Source organism: Mizuhopecten yessoensis, unplaced genomic scaffold, assembly GCF_002113885.1.
Source record: "Mizuhopecten yessoensis strain PY_sf001 unplaced genomic scaffold, ASM211388v2 scaffold5621, whole genome shotgun sequence".
Lineage (NCBI taxonomy): Eukaryota > Metazoa > Mollusca > Bivalvia > Pectinida > Pectinidae > Mizuhopecten > Mizuhopecten yessoensis.
This window is the reverse complement of record NW_018406140.1, coordinates 12639-30132: the sequence shown is the minus strand read 5'-3', so window position 1 is coordinate 30132 and position 17494 is coordinate 12639. Positions and strand designations below refer to the sequence as shown.

The following is a 17494-nucleotide window of genomic DNA, read 5'->3' as shown; positions in this document are numbered from 1 at the left end:
TATAGTAGGTGTGGTTGTAGTAAATGTGGTTGTAGTAGGTGTGGTTGTAGTAGGTGTGGTTGTAGTCGGTGTGGTTGTAGTCGGTGTGGTTATAGTCGGTGTGGTTGTAATAGATGTGGTTGTCGTAGGTATGGTTGTAGTATGTGTTGTAGTGGGTGTGGTTGTATGTGGTGTGGTTGTAGTTGGTGTGGTTGTAGTAGGTATGGTTGTAGTAGAAGTGGTTGTAGTAGGTGTTGTAGTAGGTGTGGTTGTAGTAGGTGTTGGTGTAGTAGTAGTAGGTGTGGTTGTAGTAGGTGTTGGTGTAGTCGGGGTGGTTGTAGTCGGTGTGGTTATAGTCGGTGTGGTTGTAATAGATGTGGTTGTCGTAGGTATGGTTGTAGTCTGTGTTGTAGTGGGTGTGGTTGTAGTAGGGGTTGTTGTAGTCGGTGTTGTTGTAGTCGGTGTGGTTGTAGTAGGTGTTGTAGTAGGTGTGGTCGTAGTAGGTGTTGGTGTAGTAGTAGTTGGTGTGGTTGTAGTAGGTATGGTTGTAGTAGAAGTGGTAGTAGTAGGTGTTGTAGTAGGTGTGGTTGTAGAAGGTGTGGTTGTAGTCGGTGTTGTGGTAGTCGGTGTTGTTGTAGTCGGTGTGGTTGAGATGTGGTTGTAGTAGGTGTAGTTGTAGTCAGCGTGGTTGTAGTCGGAGTTGTTGTAGTAGGTGTTGGTGTAGTAGGTGTGGTTGTAGTAGGTGTTGTTGTAGTCGGTGTTGTTGTAGTAGGTGTGGTTGGAGTCGGTGTTGTTGTTGTCGGAGTTGTTGTAATAGGTGTGGTTGTAGTCGGTGTTGTTGTAGTTGGTGTGGTTGTAGTTGGTGTGGTTGTAGTAGGTGTGGTTGTAGTAGGTGTTGGTGTAGTAGGTGTGGTTGTAGTCGGTGTGGTTGTAGTCGGAGTTGTTGTAGTAGGTGTTGGTGTAGGAGGTGTGGTTGTAGTAGGAGTTGTTGTAGTCGGTGTTGTTGTAGTAGGTGTGGTTGTAGTCGTAGTAGGTGTGGTTGTAGTAGGTGTTGGTGTAGTAGGTGTGGTTGTAGTCGGTGTGGTTGTAGTTGGTGTGGTTGTAGTTGGTGTGGTTGTAGTCGATGTGGTTGTAGTAGGTGTGGTTGTAGTCAGCGTGGTTGTAGTAGGTGTGATTGTAGTTGGTGTGGTTGTAGTAGGTGTGGTTGTAGTCGGTATTGTTGAAGTAGGTGTGGTTGTAGTAGGTGTGGTTGTAGTTGGTGTTGTTGCAGTAGGTGTGATTGTAGTCGGTGTTGTTGTAGTCGGAGTTGTTGTAGTAGGTGTGGTTGTAGTCGGTGTTGTTGTAGTAGGTGTGGTTGTAGTCGTTGTGGTTGTAGTAGGTGTGGTTGTAGGGTGTGGTTGTAGTTAGTATGGTTGTAGTAGATGTGGTTGTCGTAGGTGTAGTTGTAGGCAGCGTGGTTGTAGTCGGAGTTGTTGTAGTAGGGGTTGGTGTAGTAGGTGTGGTTGTAGTAGGTGTTGTGTGATTGTAGTCGGAGTTGTTGTAGTAGGTGTTGGTGTAGTAGGTGTGGTTGTAGTCGGAGTTGTTGCAGTCGGTGTGGTTGTAGTTGGTGTGGATGTAGTAGGTGTGGTTGTAGAAGGTGTGGTTGTAGTCGGTGTTGTTGTAGTAGGTGTTGTTGTAATAGGTGTGGTTGTAGTCGGTGTTGTTGTAGTAGGTGTGGTTGTAGTCGTTGTGGTTGTAGTAGGTGTGGTTGTAGGGTGTGGTTGTAGTTAGTATGGTTGTAGTAGATGTGGTTGTAGTAGGTGTAGTTGTAGTCAGCGTGGTTGTAGTAGGTGTGGTTAAAGTTGGTGTGGTTGTAGTAGGTGTGGTTGTAGTCGGTGTGGTTGTAGTCGGGGTTGTTGTAGTTGGTGTGGTTGTAGAAGGTGCGGATGTAGTTGGTGTGGTTGTAGTTAGTATGGTCGTAGTAGATGTGGTTGTAGTAGGTGTAGTTGTAGTCAGCGTGGTTGTAGTATGTGTGATTGTAGTTGGTGTGGTTGTAGTAGGTGTGATTGTAGAAGGTGTTATTGTAGTCGATGTGGTTGTAGTCGGAGTGGTTGTAGTAGGTGTGGTTGTAGTAAGTGTGGTTGTAGTAGGTGTGGTTGTATTAGGTGTGATTGTAGTCGGTGTGGTTGTAGTGGGTGTGGTTATAGTCGGTGTGGTTGTAATAGACGTGGTTGTAGTAGGTATGGTTGTAGTATGTGTTGTAGTGGGTGTGGTTGTAGTAGGTGTGGTTGTAGTGGGTGTGGTTTTAGTAGGTGTGGTTGTAATTGGTGTGGTTGTAGTAGATGTTGTAGTATGTGTCGTTCTAGTCGGTATGGTTGTAGTAGGTGTGGTTATATTAGGTGTTGTAGTAGATGTGGTTGTAGTAGGTGTGGTTTTAGACGGTGTGGTTGTAGTAGGTGTGGTTGTAGTAGGTGTGGTTGTAGTAGGTGTTGGTGTAGTAGGTGTTGGTGTAGTAGGTGTGGTTGTAGTAGGTGTGGTTGTAGTTGGTATGGTTGTAGTTAGTGTGGTTGTAGTCGAAGTTGTTGTAGTAGGTGTGGTTGTAGTAGGTGTGATTGTCGTAGGTGTGGTTGTAGTAGGTGTGGTTGGAGTAGATTTGGTTGTAGTAGGTGTGGTTGTAGTCGGTGTTGTTGTAGTAGGTGTGGTTGTAGTAGGTGTTGTTGTAGTCGGTGTGGTTGTAGTCGGAGTCGTTGTAGCATGTGTGGAAGTAGTTGGGGTGGTTGTAATTGGTGTGGTTGTAGTAGGTGTTATTTTAGTCAATGTGGTTGTAGTAGGTGTGGTTGTAGTAGGTGTTGTTGTATTAGGTGTGGTTGTAGTAGGTGTGGTTGTAGTTGGTATGGTTGTAGTTAGTGTGGGTGTAGTCGAAGTTGTTGTAGTAGGTGTGGTTGTAGTAGGTGTTGGTGTAGTAGGTGTGGTTGTATTAGGTGTTGTTGTAGTCGGTGTGGTTGTAGTCGGAGTCGTTGTAGCATGTGTGGAAGTAGTTGGTGTGGTTGTAATTGGTGTGGTTGTAGTAGGTGTGGATGTAATTGGTGTGGTTGTAGTAGGTGTTATTGTAGTCAATGTGGTTGTAGTAGGTGTGGTTGTAGTAGGTGTTGGCGTAGTAGGTGTGGTTGTAGTAGGTGTGGTTGTAGTAGGTGTGGTTGTAGTAGGTGTTGGTGTAGTAGTAGTAGGTGTGGTTGTAGTAGGTGTGGTTGTAGTAGGTGTTGGTGTAGTCGGTGTGGTTGTAGTAGGTGTGGTTGTAGTAGGTGTGGTTGAAGTAGGTGTTATTGTAGTCGATGTGGTTGTAGTAGGTGTGGTTGTAGTAGGTGTTGGCGTAGTAGGTGTGGTTGTAGTAGGTGTGGTTGTAGTAGGTGTTGGTGTAGTAGTAGTAGGAGTGGTTGTAGTAGGTGTGGTTGTAGTCGGTGTTGTTGTAGTAGGTGTGGTTGTAGTAGTTGTGGTTGAAGTAGGTGTTATTGTAGTCGATGTGGTTGTAGTAGGGGTGGTTGTAGTAGGTGTGGTTGAAGTAGGTGTTATTGTAGGCGATGTGGTTGTAGTAGGTGTGGTTGTAGTAGGAGTGGTTGAAGTAGGTGTTATTGTAGTCGATGTGGTTGTAGTAGGTGTTGGTGTAGTAGGTGCGGTTGTAGTAGGTGTTGTTTTAGTAGATCTGGTTGTAGTAGGTGTTGGTGTAGTCGGTGTGGTTGTAGTAGGTGTTATTGTAGTCGATGTGGTTGTAGTAGGTGTGGTTGTAGTAGGTGTTGGCCTAGTAGGTGTGATTGTAGTAGATGTGGTTGTAGTAGGTGTGGTTGTAGTCGGTGTTGTTGTAGTAGGTGTGGTTGTAGTCGTTGTGGTTGTAGTAGGTGTGGTTGTAGTAGATTTGGTTGTAGTAGGTGTGGTTGTAGTCGGTGTTGTTGTAGTCGGAGTTGTTGTAGTAGGTGTGGTTGTAGTAGGTGTTATTGTAGTCGATGTGGTTGTAGTAGGGGTGGTTGTAGTAGGTGTTGTTGTATTAGGTGTGGTCGTAGTAGGTCTGGTTGTAGTAGGTGTTCGTGTAGTAGGTGTTCGTGTAGTAAGTGTGGTTGTAGTCGGTGTGGTTGTAGTAAGTGTTGGTGTAGAAGGTGTTCTTGTAGTAGGTGTTAGTGTAGTAGGTGTGGTTGTAATCGGTGTGGTTGTAGTCTGAGTCGTTGTAGTATGTGTGGAAGCAGTTGGTGTGGTTGTAATTGGTGTGGTTGTAGTAGGTGTGGTTGTAATTGGTGTGGTTGTAGTAGGTGTTATTTTAGTCAATGTGGTTGTAGTAGGTGTGGTTGTAGTAGGTGTTGGCGTAGTAGGTGTGATTGTAGTAGGTGTGGTTGTAATTGGTGTGGTTGTAGTAGGTGTGATTGTAGTAGGTGTGGTTGTAATTGGTGTGGTTGTAGTAGGTGTTATTTTAGTCAATGAGGTTGTAGTAGGTGTGGTTGTAGTAGGTGTTGGTGTAGTAGGTGTGGTTGTAGTCGGTGTGGTTGTAGAAGTGGTGGTTGTACTAGGTGTGGTTGTAGTAGGTGTGGTTGTAGTAGGTGGTATTGTAGTCGATGTGGTTTTAGTAGGTGTGGTTGTAGTCGTTGTTGGCGTAGTAGGTGTGATTGTAGTAGGTGTGGTTGTAATTGGTGTGGTTGTAGTAGGTGTGATTGTAGTAGGTGTGGTTGTAGTAGGTGTTATTGTAGTCGATGTGGTTTTAGTAGGTGTGGTTGTAGTCGGTGTTGGCGTAGTAGGTGTGATTGTAGTAGGTGTGGTTGTAGTAGGTGTGGTTGTAGTAGGTGTTGGTGTAGTCGGTGTGGTTGTAGTAGGTGTGGTTGTAGTAGGTGTGGTTGTAGTAGGTGTTATTGTAGTCGATGTGGTTGTAGTAGGTGTTGTTGTAGTAGGTGTTGGCGTAGTAGGTGTGATTGTAGTAGGTGCGGTTGTAGTAGGTGTTGTTTTAGTAGATCTGGTTGTACTAGGTGTTGGTGTAGCAGGTGTGGTTGTTGTCGGTGTGGTTGTAGTCGGTGTGATTGTAGTAGGTGTGGTTGTAGTCGGAGGTGTTGTAGTCGGAGTTGTTGTAGTAGGTGTTGGTATAGTAGGTGTTGGTGTAGTTGGTGTGGGTGTAGTAGGAGTCGGAGTTGTTGTAGTCGGAGTTGTTGTAGTAGGTGTTGGTATAGTAGGTGTTGGTGTAGTTGGTGTGGGTGTAGTAGGAGTCGGAGTTGTTGTAGTCGGAGTTGTCGTAGTGGGTGTGGTTGTAGTAGGGGTGGTTGTAATTGGTGTGGTTGTAGCAGGTGTGGTTGTCGTCGGTGTGGTTGTAGTCGTAGTTGTTGTAGTAGGTGTGGTTGTAGTCGGAGTTGTTATAGTAGGTGTGGTTGTAGTCGGAGTTGTTATAGTAGGTGTGGTTGTAGTAGGGGTTGTTGTAGTAGGTGTGGTTGTAGTCGTTGTGGGTGTAGTAGGTGTTGGTGTAGTATGTGTGGTTGTAGTCGGTGTGGTTGTAGAAGGGGTGGTTGTAGTACGTTTGGTTGTAGTAGGTGTGGTTGTAGTCGGAGTTGTTGTGTGGTTGTAGTAGGTGTGGTTGTGTAGTAAGTGTTGGTGTAGAAGGTGTTCTTGTAGTAGTTGTTAGGGTGGTAGGTGTGGTTGTAATCGGTGTGGTTGTAGTCTGAGTCGTTGTTGTATGTGTGGAAGCAGTTGGTGTGGTTGTAATTGGTGTGGTTGTAGCAGGTGTGGTTGTCGTCGGTGTGGTTGTAGTCGTAGTTGTTGTAGTAGGTGTGATTGTAGTAGGTGCGGTTGAAGTAGGTGTTGTTTTAGTAGATCTGGTTGTACTAGGTGTTGGTGTAGCAGGTGTGGTTGTAAAAGGTGTTGTTTTAGTAGATCTGGTTGTACTAGGTGTTGGTGTAGCAGGTGTGGTTGTCGTCGGTGTGGTTGTAGTCGTAGTTGTTGTAGTAGGTGTGATTGTAGTAGGTGCAGGTGGGGTTGTAGTAGGGGTGGTTGTAGTAGGTGTTATTGTAGTCGGTGTGGTTGTAGTAGGGGTTGGTGTAGTCGGTGTGGTTGTAGGAGGGGTTATTGTAGTCGATGTGGTTGTAGTAGGTGGTGTTGTAGTAGGTGTGCTTGTAGTATGTGGTGGTGTAGTAGGTGTGGTTGTAGTCGGAGTTGTTATAGTAGGTGTGGTTGTAGTCGGAGTTGTTGGAGTCGGAGTTGTTGTAGTAGGTGTGGTTTTAGTAGGTGTGGTTGTAGTAGGTGTGGTTTGGTTGTAGTAGGTGTGGTTGTAGGTGGGGTGGTTGTAGTCGGTGTGGTTGTAGAAGTTGTGGTTGTACTAGGTGTGGTTGTAGTAGGTGTGGTTATAGTAGGTGTTGGCGTAGTAGGTGTGGTTGTAGTAGGGGTTGGGTTTAGGTAGCAGTTGGTGTAGTAGGTGTGGTTGTAGTCGGAGTTGTTATAGTAGGTGTGGTTGTAGTAGGTGTTGTTGTAGTAGGTGTGCTTGTAGTAGGTGTTGGTGTAGTAGGTGTGGTTGTAGTCGGTGTGGTTGTAGAAGGTGTGGTTGTAGTACGTTTGGTTGTAGTAGGTGTGGTTGTAGTAAGTGTGGTTGTAGTAGGTGTTGGTGTAGTAGTAGTAGGTGTGGTTGTAGTAGGTGTGGTTGTAGTTGGTGTGGTTGTAGTAGGTGTGGTTGTAGTAGGTGTGGTTGTAGTCGGTATTGTTGAAGTAGGTGTGGTTGTAGTAGGTGTGGTTGTAGTAGGTGTGGTTGTAGTAGGTGTGGTTGAATTAGGTGTGGTTGTAGTTGGTGTGGTTGTAGTAGGTGTGGTTGTAGTCGGAGTTGTTGTAGTCGGAGTTGTTGTAGTAGGTATGGTTGTAGTAGGTGTTGGTGTAGTATGTGTTGTTGTAGTCGGAGTTGTTATAGTAGGTGTGATTGTAAAAGGTGTGGTTGTAGTAGGTGTGGTTGTAGTAAGTGTGGTTGTAGTCGGTGTGGTTTTAGTAGGTGTGGTTGTAGTAGGTGTGGTTGTAGTCGGTGTGGTTGTAGAAGGTGTGGTTGTAGTAGGTGTGGTTGTAGTAGGTGTGGTTGTAGTAGGTGGGGTTGTAGTCGGAGTTGTTGTAGTAGGTGTTGGTGTAGTAGGTGTTGGGGTAGTTGGTGTGGGTGTAGTATGTGTTGGTGTAGTAGGTGTGGTTGTAGTAGGTGTGATTGTAGTAGGTGTGGTTGTAGTAAGTGTGGTTTTAGTTGGTGGGGTTGTAGTCGGAGTTGTTGTAGTCGGAGTTGTTGTAGTAGGTGTTGGTGTAGTAGGTGTTGGTGTAGTTGGTGTGGGTGTAGTAGGGGTTGGTGTAGTAGGTGTGGTTGTAGTAGGTGCGGTTGTAGTTGGTGTGGTTGTAGTTGGTGTGGTTGTAGTAGGTGTGGTTGTAGTAGGTGTTGTTGTAGTCGGAGTTGTTGTAGTAGGTGTGGTTGTAGTATGTGTTGGTGTAGTAGGTGTGGTTGTAGTAGGTGCAGTTGTAGTCGGTGTGGTTGTAGTAGGTGTGGTTGTAGTCGGGGTGGTTGTAGTAGGTGTGGTTGTAGGTGGTGTGGTTGTAGTCGGTGTGGTTGTAGTAGGTGTGGTTTTAGTAGGTGTGGTTGTTATCGGTGTGGTTGTAGTTGGTGTGGTTGTAGTCGGTGTGGTTGTAGTTGGGGTTGGTGTAGTAGGTGTGGTTGTAGTAGGTGTGGGTGTAGTAGGTGTGGTTGTAGTCGGTGTGGTTGTAGTCGGTGTTGTTGTAGTAGGTGTGGTTGTAGTTGGTGTGGTTGTAGTTGGTGTGGTTGTAGTCGGTGTGGTTGTAGTTGGTGTTGGTGTAGTAGGTGTGGTTGTAGTAGGTGCCGTTGTAGTCGGTGTGGTTGTAGTAGGTGTGGTTATAGTAGCTGTGGTTGTAGTCGGTGTGGTTGTAGTAGGTGTGGTTGTAGTCGGTGTGGTTGTAGTCGGTGTTGTTGTAGTAGGTGTGGTTGTAGTAGGTGTGGTTTTAGTAGGTGTGGTTGTTATCGGTGTGGTTGTAGTTGGTGTGGTTGTAGTCGGTGTGGTTGTAGTAGGTGTGGTTGTAGGAGGTGTGGTTGTAGTAGGTGTGGTTGTAGTAGGTGTGGTTTTAGTAGGTGTGGTTGTTGTCGGTGTGGTTGTAGTTGGTGTGGTTGTAGTCGGTGTGGTTGTAGTTGGTGTGGTTGTAGTAGGTGTGGTTGTAGTCGGTGTGGTTGTAGCAGGTGTGGTTGTAGTAGGTGTTGTTGTAGTTGGTGTGGTTGTAGTGAGTGTGGTTGTAGTAGGTGTTGGTGTAGTAGTTGTGGTTGTAGTCGGTGTAGTTGTAGTCGGTGTGGTTGTAGTTGGTGTTGTTGTAGTAGGTGTGGTTGTAGTAGGTGTGGTTGTAGTCGGTGTTGTTGTAGTAGGTGTGGTTGTAGTTGGTGTGGTTGTAGTAGGTGTGGTTGTAGTCGGTGTGGTTGTAGTCGGAGTTGTTGTAGTATGTGTGGTTGTTGTCGGTGTGGTTGTAATCGGAGTTGTTGTAGTAGGTGTGGTTGTAGTAGGTGTGGTTGTAATTGGTGTGGTTGTAGTAGGTGTGGTTGTAGTAGGTGTTGTTGTAGTCGGTGTTGTTGTAGTCGGAGTTGTTGTAGTAGGTGTGGTTGCTGTCGGTGTGGTTGTAGTCGGAGTTGTTGTAGTAGGTGTGGTTGTAGTAGGCGTTGATGTAGTAGGTGTGGTTGTTGTAGGTGTGGTTGTAGTAGGTGTGGTTGTAGTAGGTTTGGTTGTAGTAGGTGTGGTTTTAGTCGGTGTAGTTGTAGAAGGTGTGGTTGTAGTAGTTGTGGTTGTAGTCGGTGTGGTTGTAATAGGTGTTGTTGTAGTCGGTGTTGGTGTAGTCGGAGTTGTTGTAGTAGGTGTGGTAGTAGTAGGTGTGGTTTTAGTCGGTGTTGTTGTAGTCGGTGTTGTTGTAGTAGGTTTGGTTGTAGTAGGTGTGGTTTTAGTCGGTGTTGTTGTAGTAGGTGTGGTTGTATTAGGTGTGGTTGTAGACGGTGTGGTTGTAGTCGGAGTTGTTGTAGTAGGTGTGGTTGTAGTAGGAGTGGTTTTAGTCGGTGTTGTGGTAGTAGGTGTGGTTGTGGGAGGTGTGTTTATAGTAGCCAGGTGTGGTAGTAGTAGGTGTGGTTTTTGTCGGTGTTGTTGTAGTATGAGTGGTTGTAGTAGGTGTGTGGTTGTAGTAGGTTTGGTTGAAGTAGGTGTGGTTTTAGTCGGGGTTGTTGTAGTCGGAGCGGTTGTAGTAGGTGTTGCTGTAGTAGGTGTGGTTGGAGTAGGTGTTGTTGTAGGAGGTGTGGTTGTAGTCGGTGTGGTTGTAGTCGGAGTTGTTGTAGTCGGAGCTGTTGTAGTAGGTGTTGGTGTATTAGGTGTGGTTGTAGTAGGTGTGGTTGTTGTCTGTGTGGTTGTAGTAGGTGTGGTTGTAGAAGGTGTGGTTGTAGTCGGTGTGGTTGTAGTAGGTGCGGTTGTAGTTGGTGTGGTTGTAGTTGGTGTGGTTGTAGTAAGTGTGGTTGTAGTAAGTGTGGTTGCAGTAGGTGTGGTTGTAGAAGGTGTGGTTGTAGTCGGTGTGGTTGTAGTAGGTGCGGTTGTAGTTGGTGTGGTTGTAGTTGGTGTGGTTGTAGTAGGTTTGGCTGTAGTAGGTGTGGTTGTAGTTGGTGTTGTTGTAGTCGGTGTTGTAGTAGGTGTAGTTGTAGTTGGTGTGATTGTAGTCGGTGTGGTTCCAGTAGGTGTGGTTGAAGTAGGTGTGGTTGTAATAGGTGTGGTTGTAGTTGGTGTTGTAGTGGCTGTGGTTTTAGTCGGTGTGGTTGTAATAGGTGCGGTTGTAGTTGGTGTTGTTGTAGTTGGTGTGGTTGTAGTTGGTGTGGTTGTAGTCGGTGTGGTTGTAGTAGATGTGGTTGTAGTTGGTGTGGTTGTAGTTGGGGTGGTTGTAGTCGGTGTGGTTGTAGTAGGTGTGGTTGTAGTTGGTGTTGTTGTAGTTGGTGTGGTTGTAGAAGGTGTGGTTGTAGTTGGTGTGGTTGTAGTTGGTGTGGTTGTAGTCGGTGTGGTTGTAGTAGGTGTGGTTATAGTAGCTGTGGTTGTAGTCGGTGTGGTTGTAGTAGGTGTGGTTGTAGTAGGTGTGGTTGTAGTAGGTGTGGTTGTAGTCGGTATGGTTGTAGTTGGTGTGGTTATAGTAGGTGTGGTTGTAGTCGGTGTGGTTGTAGTTGGTGTGGTTGTAGTTGGTGTGGTTGTAGTCGGTGTGGTGGTAGTCGGTGTGCTTATAGTAGGTGTGGTTGTAGTTGGTGTGGTTGTAGTAGGTGTGGTTGTAGTTGGTGTGGTTGTAGTTGGTGTGGTTGTAGTTGGTGTGGTTGTAGTAGATGTGGTTGAAATAGGTGTGGTTGTGGTCAGTGTGGTTGTAGAAGGTGTGGTTGCAGTTGGTGTGGTTGAAGTAGGTGTTGTTGTAGTAGGTGTGGTTGTAGTCGGTATGGTTGTAGTAGGTGTTGTTGTAGTAGGTGTGGTTGTAGTAGGTGTGGTTGTAGTTGGTGTGGTTGTAGTAGACGTGGTTGAAATAGGTGTGGTTGTGGTCAGTGGGGTTGTAGAAGGTGTGGGTGCAGTTGGTGTGGTTGAAGTAGGTGTTGTTGTAGTAGGTGTGTAGGTGTGGTTGTAGAAGGTGTGGTTGTAGTTGGTGTGGTTGTGGTTGGTGTGGTTGTAGTTGGTGTGGTTGTAGTAGGTGTGGTTGTAGTCGGTAGTAGGTGTTATTGTAGTCGATGTGGTTGTAGTAGGTGTGGTTGTAATTGGTGTGGTTGTAGTAGGTGTGGTTGTAGTCGGTGTGATTGTAGTAGGGGTGGTTGTAGTAGGTGTGGTTGTAGTAGGTATTGTAGTAGGTGTGGTTGTTTCGGTGTCGTTATAGTAGGTGTTGTAGTAGGTGTGATTGTAGTCGGTGTGGTTGTAGTCGGTGTGGTTGTAGTCGGTGTGGTTGTAGTCAGAGTTGTTGTAGCAGGGGTGGTTGAAGTAGGTGTTGCAGTAGGTGTGGTTGTCGGTGTGGTTGTAGTCGGTGTGATTGTAGTAGGTGTGTTTGTAGTAGGTGTGGTTGTAGTCGGTGTGATTGTAGTAGGGGTGGTTGTAGTAGGTGTGGTTGTAGAAGGTGTTGTAGTAGGTGTGGGTTTAGTAGGTGTGTTTGTAGTAGGTGTGGTTGTAGTCGGTGTGATTGTAGTAGGTGTGTTTGTAGTAGGTGTGGTTGTAGTCGGTGTGGTTGTAGTCAGAGTTGTTGTAGCAGGTGTGGTTGAAGTAGGTGTTGCAGTAGGTGTGGTTGTTGTCGGTGTGGTTGTAGTCGGTGTGGTTGTAGTAGGTGTGGTTATAGTAGGTGTGGTTGTAGTCGGTGTTGTTGTAGTCGGAGTGGTTGTAGTCGGAGTTGTTGTAGTCGGATTTGTTGTAGTTGGTGGGGGTGTAGTAGGTGTGATTGTAGTAGGTGTGGTGGTAGTAGGTGTGGTTGTAGTCGGTGTTGTTGTAGTCGGAGTTGTTGTAGTCGGAGTTGTTGTAGTCGGATTTGTTGTAGTTGGTGTGGTTGTAGTAGGTGTGATTGTAGTAGGTGTGGTGGTAGTAGTTGTGGTTGTAGTCTGTGTTGTTGTTGTAGGTGTTGTTTTAGTAGGTGTGGTTGTAGGCGGTGTTGTTGTAGTCGGATTTGTTGTAGTTGGTGTGGTTGTAGTAGGTGTGGTTGTAGTCGGTGTGGTTGTAGCCGGTGTGGTTGTAGTAGGTGTTGTTGTAGGTGTGGTTGTTGTCGGTGTGGTTGTAGGTGTGGTTGTAGTAGGTGTGGTTGTAGAAGGGGTGGTTGTAGTCGGTGTGGTTGTAGCAGGTGTGGTTGTAGTCGGTGTGGTTGTAGTAGCTGTGGTTGTAGTCGGTGTGGTTGTAGTAGCTGTGGTTGTAGTCGGTGTGGTTGTAGTAGGTGCGGTTGTAGTTGGTGTTGTTGTAGTTGGTTGTAGTCGGTGTGGTTGTAGTAGGTGCGGTTGTAGTTGGTGTTGTTGTAGTTGGTTGTAGTCGGTGTGGTTGTAGTAGGTGCGGTTGTAGTTGGTGTTGTTGTAGTTGGTTGTAGTCGGTGTGGTTGTAGTAGGTGTTGGTGTAGTAGGTGTGGTTGTAGTAGGTGTTGTGGTAGGTGTGTTTGTTGTCGGTGTGGTTGTTGTCGGTGTGGTTGTAGTCGGTGTGATTGTAGTAGGTGTGGTTGTAATGGTTGTAGTAGGTGTGGTTGTAGTTGGTGTTGTAGTAGTTGGTGTGGTTGTAGTAGGTGTGGTTGTAGAAGGTGTGGTTGTAGTCGGTGTGGTTGTAGCCGGTGTGGTTGTAGTCAGAGTTGTTGTAGCAGGTGTGGTTGAAGTAGGTGTTGCAGTAGGTGTGGTTGTTGTCGGTGTGGTTGTAGGTGTGGTTGTAGTAGGTGTGGTTGTAGAAGGTGTGGTTGTAGTCGGCGTGGTTGTAGCAGGTGTGGTTGTAGAAGGTGTTGTTGTAGTTGGTGTGGTTGTAGTAGGTGTGGTTGTAGTTGGTGTGGTTGTAGTAAGTGTGGTTGTAGTAAGTGTGGTTGCAGTAGGTGTGGTTGTAGAAGGTGTGGTTGTAGTCGGTGTGGTTGTAGTCGGGGTTGTTGTAGTAGGTGTGGTTTTAGTAGGTGGGTTTGTAGTAGGTGTGGTTGTAGTCGGTGTGGTTGTAGCCGGTGTGGTTGTAGTCAGAGTTGTTGTAGTAGGAGTGGTTGTAGTAGGTGTTGTAGTAGGTGTGTTTGTCGTCGGTGTGGTTGTAGTCGGTGTGGTTGTAGTCGGTGTTGTTGTAGTCAGAGTTGTTGTAGTAGGTGTGGTTGTAGTAGGTGTTGTAGTAGGTGTGTTTGTTGTCGGTGTGGTTGTAGTCGGTGTGATTGTAGTAGGTGTGGTTGTAATAGGTGTGGTTGTAGTCTGTATGGTTGTACTAGGTGTTGTGGTAGTAGGTGTGGTTGTACTACGTGTTGTAGTAGTTGTGGTTGTAGTTGGTGTTGTTGTAGTTGGTGTTCTAGTAGGTGTGGTTGTAGTAGGTGTTGTTGTAGTAGGTGTAGTTGTAGTAGGTGCGGTTGTAGTCGGTGTTGTAGTAGGCGTTGTTGTAGTCGGTGTTGTTGTAGTCGGTGTTGGTGTAGTCGGTGTTGTTGTAGTAGGTGTGGTTGTACTATGTGTTTTAGTAGGTGTGGTTGTAGTAGGTGTTGTTGTAGTAGGTGTTGTAGTAGGTGTTTTAGTAGGTGTTGTAGTGGGTGTGGTTGTAGTAGTTGTGGTTGTAGTTGGTGTTGTAGTGGGTTTGGTCGTAATCAGTGTGGTTGTAGTCGGTGTTGTTGTAGTTGGTGTTGTAGTAGGTGTGGTTGCAGTAGGTGTTGAAGTCGGTGTGGTTGCAGTAGGTGTGGTTGTAGTAGGTGTGGTTGTAGTCGGTGTTGTTTTACTAGGTGTGTTTGTAGTAGGTGTGGTTGTAGTAGGTTTGGTTGTAGTCAGTGTTGTAGTAGTTGTGGTTGTAGTCGGTGTGGTTGTTGTCGGTGTGGTTGTAGTAGGTGTGGTTGTAGTCGGTGTTGTTTTACTAGGTGTGTTTGTAGTAGGTGTGGTTGTAGTAGGTTTGGTTGTAGTCAGTGTTGTAGTAGTTGTGGTTGTAGTCGGTGTGGTTGTTGTCGGTGTGGTTGTAGTAGGTGTGGTTGTAGTCGGTGTTGTTTTACTAGGTGTGTTTGTAGTAAGTGTGGTTGTAGTAGGTTTGGTTGTAGTCAGTGTTGTTGTAGTAGTTCTGGTTGTAGTTGGTGTTGTAGTAGTTGGTGTGGTTGTAGTAGGTGTGGTTGTAGTCGGTGTTGTTTTACTAGGTGTGTTTGTAGTAGGTGTGGTTGTAGTAGGTTTGGTTGTAGTCAGTGTTGTAGTAGTTGTGGTTGTAGTCGGTGTGGTTGTTGTCGGTGTGGTTGTAGTAGGTGTGGTTGTAGTCGGTGTTGTTTTACTAGGTGTGTTTGTAGTAAGTGTGGTTGTAGTAGGTTTGGTTGTAGTCAGTGTTGTTGTAGTAGTTCTGGTTGTAGTTGGTGTTGTAGTAGTTGGTGTGGTTGTAGTAGGTGTGGTTGTAGTCGGTGTTGTTTTACTAGGTGTGTTTGTAGTAGGTGTGGTTGTAGTAGGTTTGGTTGTACTCAGTTTTGTAGTAGTTGTGGTTGTAGTCGGTGTGGTTGGTGTCGGTGTGGTTGTAGTAGGTGTTGTTGCAGTAGGTATGGTTGTAGTGGGTGTGGTTGTAGTTGGTGTGGTTGTAGTCGGTGTTGTTGTAGTAGGTGTGGTTGTACTATGTGTTGTAGTAGGTGTGGTTGTAGTTGGTGTTGTTGTAGTAGGTGTTGTAGTTGGTGTGGTTGTAGTAGGTGTTGTTGTAGTAGGTTTGGTTGTAGTCGGTGTTGTTTTACTAGGTGTGTTTGTGGTAGGTGTGGTTGTAGTAGGTTTGGTTGTAGTCAGTGTTGTAGTAGTTGTGGTTGTAGTCGGGGTGGGTGTTGTCGGTGTGGTTGTAGTAGGTGTGGTTATAGGAGGTGTTGTTGTAGTCGGTGTTGTTGTAGTCGGAGTTGTTGTAGTAGGTGTGGTTGCTGGCGGTGTGGTTGTAGTCGGGGTTGTTGTAGTAGGTGTGGTTGTACTATGTGTTGTAGTAGGTGTGGTTGTAGTAGGGTTGGTTGTAGTAGGTGTTGTTGTAGTAGGTGTTGTAGTTGGTGTGGTTGTAGTTGGAGTGGTTGTAGTCGGTGTGGTTGTAGTAGGTGTTGTTGCAGTAGGTGTGGTTGTAGTAGGTGTTGTAGTAGGTGTGGTTGTAGTAGGTTTGGTTGTAGTAGGTGTTGTTGTAGTGGGTGTTGTTGTAGTAGGTGTTGTAGTTGGTGTGGTTGTAGTTGGTGTGGTTGTAGTCGGTGTGGTTGTAGTAGGTGTGGTTGTAGTAGGTTTGGTTGTAGTAGATGCGGTTGTAGTCGGTGTTGTAGTAGGCGTTGTTGTTGTCGGTGTGGTTGTAGTAGGTGTGGTTGTATGAGGTATGGTTTTAGTAGGTGTTGTTGTCGTAGATTTGGTTGTAGGGGATGTGGTTGTAGGGGATGTGGTTGTAGCGGATGTGGTTGTAGTAGGTGTGTTTGAAGTAGGTGTGGTTGTAGTGGGTGTGGTTGTAGTCGGTGTTGTTGTAGTAGGTGTGGTTGTGGGAGGTGTGTTTATAGTAGCCATCTTGTTTGTGATTGTCTTTCGTGCTGCAGTCGATTGTGACAGTCCATAGGCTACTGCCAGCGATGCCGTTATAAGGACTGAAATGACAAAGATATGTTTACACTAATGATGTTATAGCCAACAAAGTAAATTTTTCGATATCTTGAGATTATGTTACTAGTTTTTGCTTCGTTATATACACTTTTCTGATGATGCGTTTTTTATTTGGTAAATTATTTTCTTTTGGCTTATCANTTCGCGGGGCCTAAATTTCGCGCATCATTGCTAGGTAAAAATATCGCGCTCGCGAGGTTGTTTTTTTTTGTGTCGGGGTGATGTGATTTTTTTTACAAGTGTTTGTCAAAATGACGTAAAAACGATATTGAATTGGCGTGTAATATTCATTATTCTGTAACCAAAGCGTAAACGGGTATTTTTTGTATGTTTTGATATTCATGATAATACAGCGAAATTAATCCCCCTCCGCGAAATTTAACAATTTTACAGTAATCAGAAGCTAGAGTTGGTACACTTAATTGCCTATCGTGACTTTTTCCACCCTAAATAATGAATAACTATTAAAAAGCATACAAAGATTATATAAGAGATACTAGGTTTACATTTGATTATTGTTCCGTTCGATGAAAGCCGAGGCGATCTTAAAAAACTGATTATGTGTTCCTGGTAATTCTGAGATATTTAAGTCGCCTGCATGATCACAATTTTGATTTTATATTGGAGAATACAAATTACAGTTCATGTTTAAGGTAACCGTAGTTTACTTTCACAGTCGACTGCAGATCACACAAAAATGTACTTTAATGTGTTAGTACCGTGCAGATTTTACTATCATAACAAAGTAATCGTGAAAAGTAAAACGTTAAGTCATTTCGTCCAGTAAAATTTAGCAGTCTAAAAACAGTGAGATATCATGATGAAATATATTGAGTTTCGACACACAGTGCTAGATGTATTGGAAAGATCAAATTTGGTATAAAGTGCAAATATCAGAAAGAAAATCAGAAAGGAACCCATATTTAAACAATTGTTTCATATTAACTACACCATTAAGTTTAATGTTTATTTTGATGAATAATACAAGAAATTAAGGACCCGATCAACGGCCATTCAGAGGATTGAATAACACCAATTCAATACATGATACTAGCTATATATAGTAACCAGTTAGTCACAAATTACATTTTTGGTAACAATGTTGTACAAATTCAATAACATTGCTTGTTACCTGTGTGTGACATGTTTTTTAACTACATTATACATGAAATAGCAGCAAATAAAACCCTTCATTTATTGTCGGAAAGGCTTTACCTGGGGATAAATTGGGGGGAATTATATTTGCTAAATGTCGGGCGTTCAAACATTGGTGTGATTTATTTGTTTACGTCCGAGAGAGGTGTGTTTTGTACTTACGGTGGAATCGCATGTTTGACAGCGACCTGGCTTCTCTCCCCCTTTTTTACACTGCGAGGTAATAAAAGATTAACATTGAGAGTGTATGAATAGGATCTTACGTAATTTTCCAATTCACATGAGATTTATGAAGCGAGCCTAAGACCTTTTTTTTTATTTAGCGGACATTTGACTTGTGACGATCTTTATAATTCTTTATAATGAAAAATTCCTTAACCACATGGTAGAGCATTTTTGCGAAAACGTTTAAAAAATGTAATTCGTTCAGTGTCATCTTGAAGCTTCCCTTCCCGCCTCGAACTTGAGATAAACGTTTAGACAAAACATTTTGGTGACATTAGGCTGTTCCAGGATTTTTTTGTGTACTGTTGATAACAATACTTAAAAATAAGAAATATATGTAAAATAATATTTCAGATCATTATTGACTATCATATTAAACATAAAACTATGTTCACATTGACATATTTTATCTCTAATATATTTAATCAGCTTCATATTGACATATTTTATCTTTAATATGTTTAATCAGCTTCATATTGACATATTTTATCTGTAATGTATTTAATCAGATTCACATTGACATAGTTTATCTGTTATTTGTTTAATCCGCTTCACATTGACATATTTTATCTGTAATATGTTTAATCAGCTTCACATTAACATTTTTTATATTTAATGTATTTAATCAGCTTCACATTAACGTAATTTATCTGTAATACGTTTAATCAGCTTCACATTGACATATTTTATGTTTAATGTAATAATTTAGCTTCACTTTGACGTGTTTTATCTGTAATATGTTTAATCAGCTTCACATTGACATATTTTATGTTTAATGTAATAATTTAGCTTCACTTTGATATATTTTATCTGTAATATGTTTAATCAGTTTCACATTGACATATTTTATATTCAATGTATTTAATAAGTTTCATATTGACG

At 44.0% G+C, this 17494-nt stretch overlaps 1 protein-coding gene across 1 annotated transcript; it reads right to left on the bottom strand.

Annotated features, from left to right (window-relative positions):
• Window positions 1-3997: 3997 nt before the first annotated feature.
• Window positions 3998-10088, bottom strand: LOC110450982 (integumentary mucin C.1-like; the record flags this gene model as incomplete). The annotated part of the gene is made up of 5 exons (XM_021498800.1): window positions 3998-4164; window positions 4509-4672; window positions 5866-6089; window positions 8400-8489; window positions 10038-10088. Coding segments are annotated over 5 exons (696 nt in total), but the record flags the coding sequence as incomplete, so codon positions are not given.
• Between the last annotated feature and the right edge of the window lie 7406 nt (window positions 10089-17494).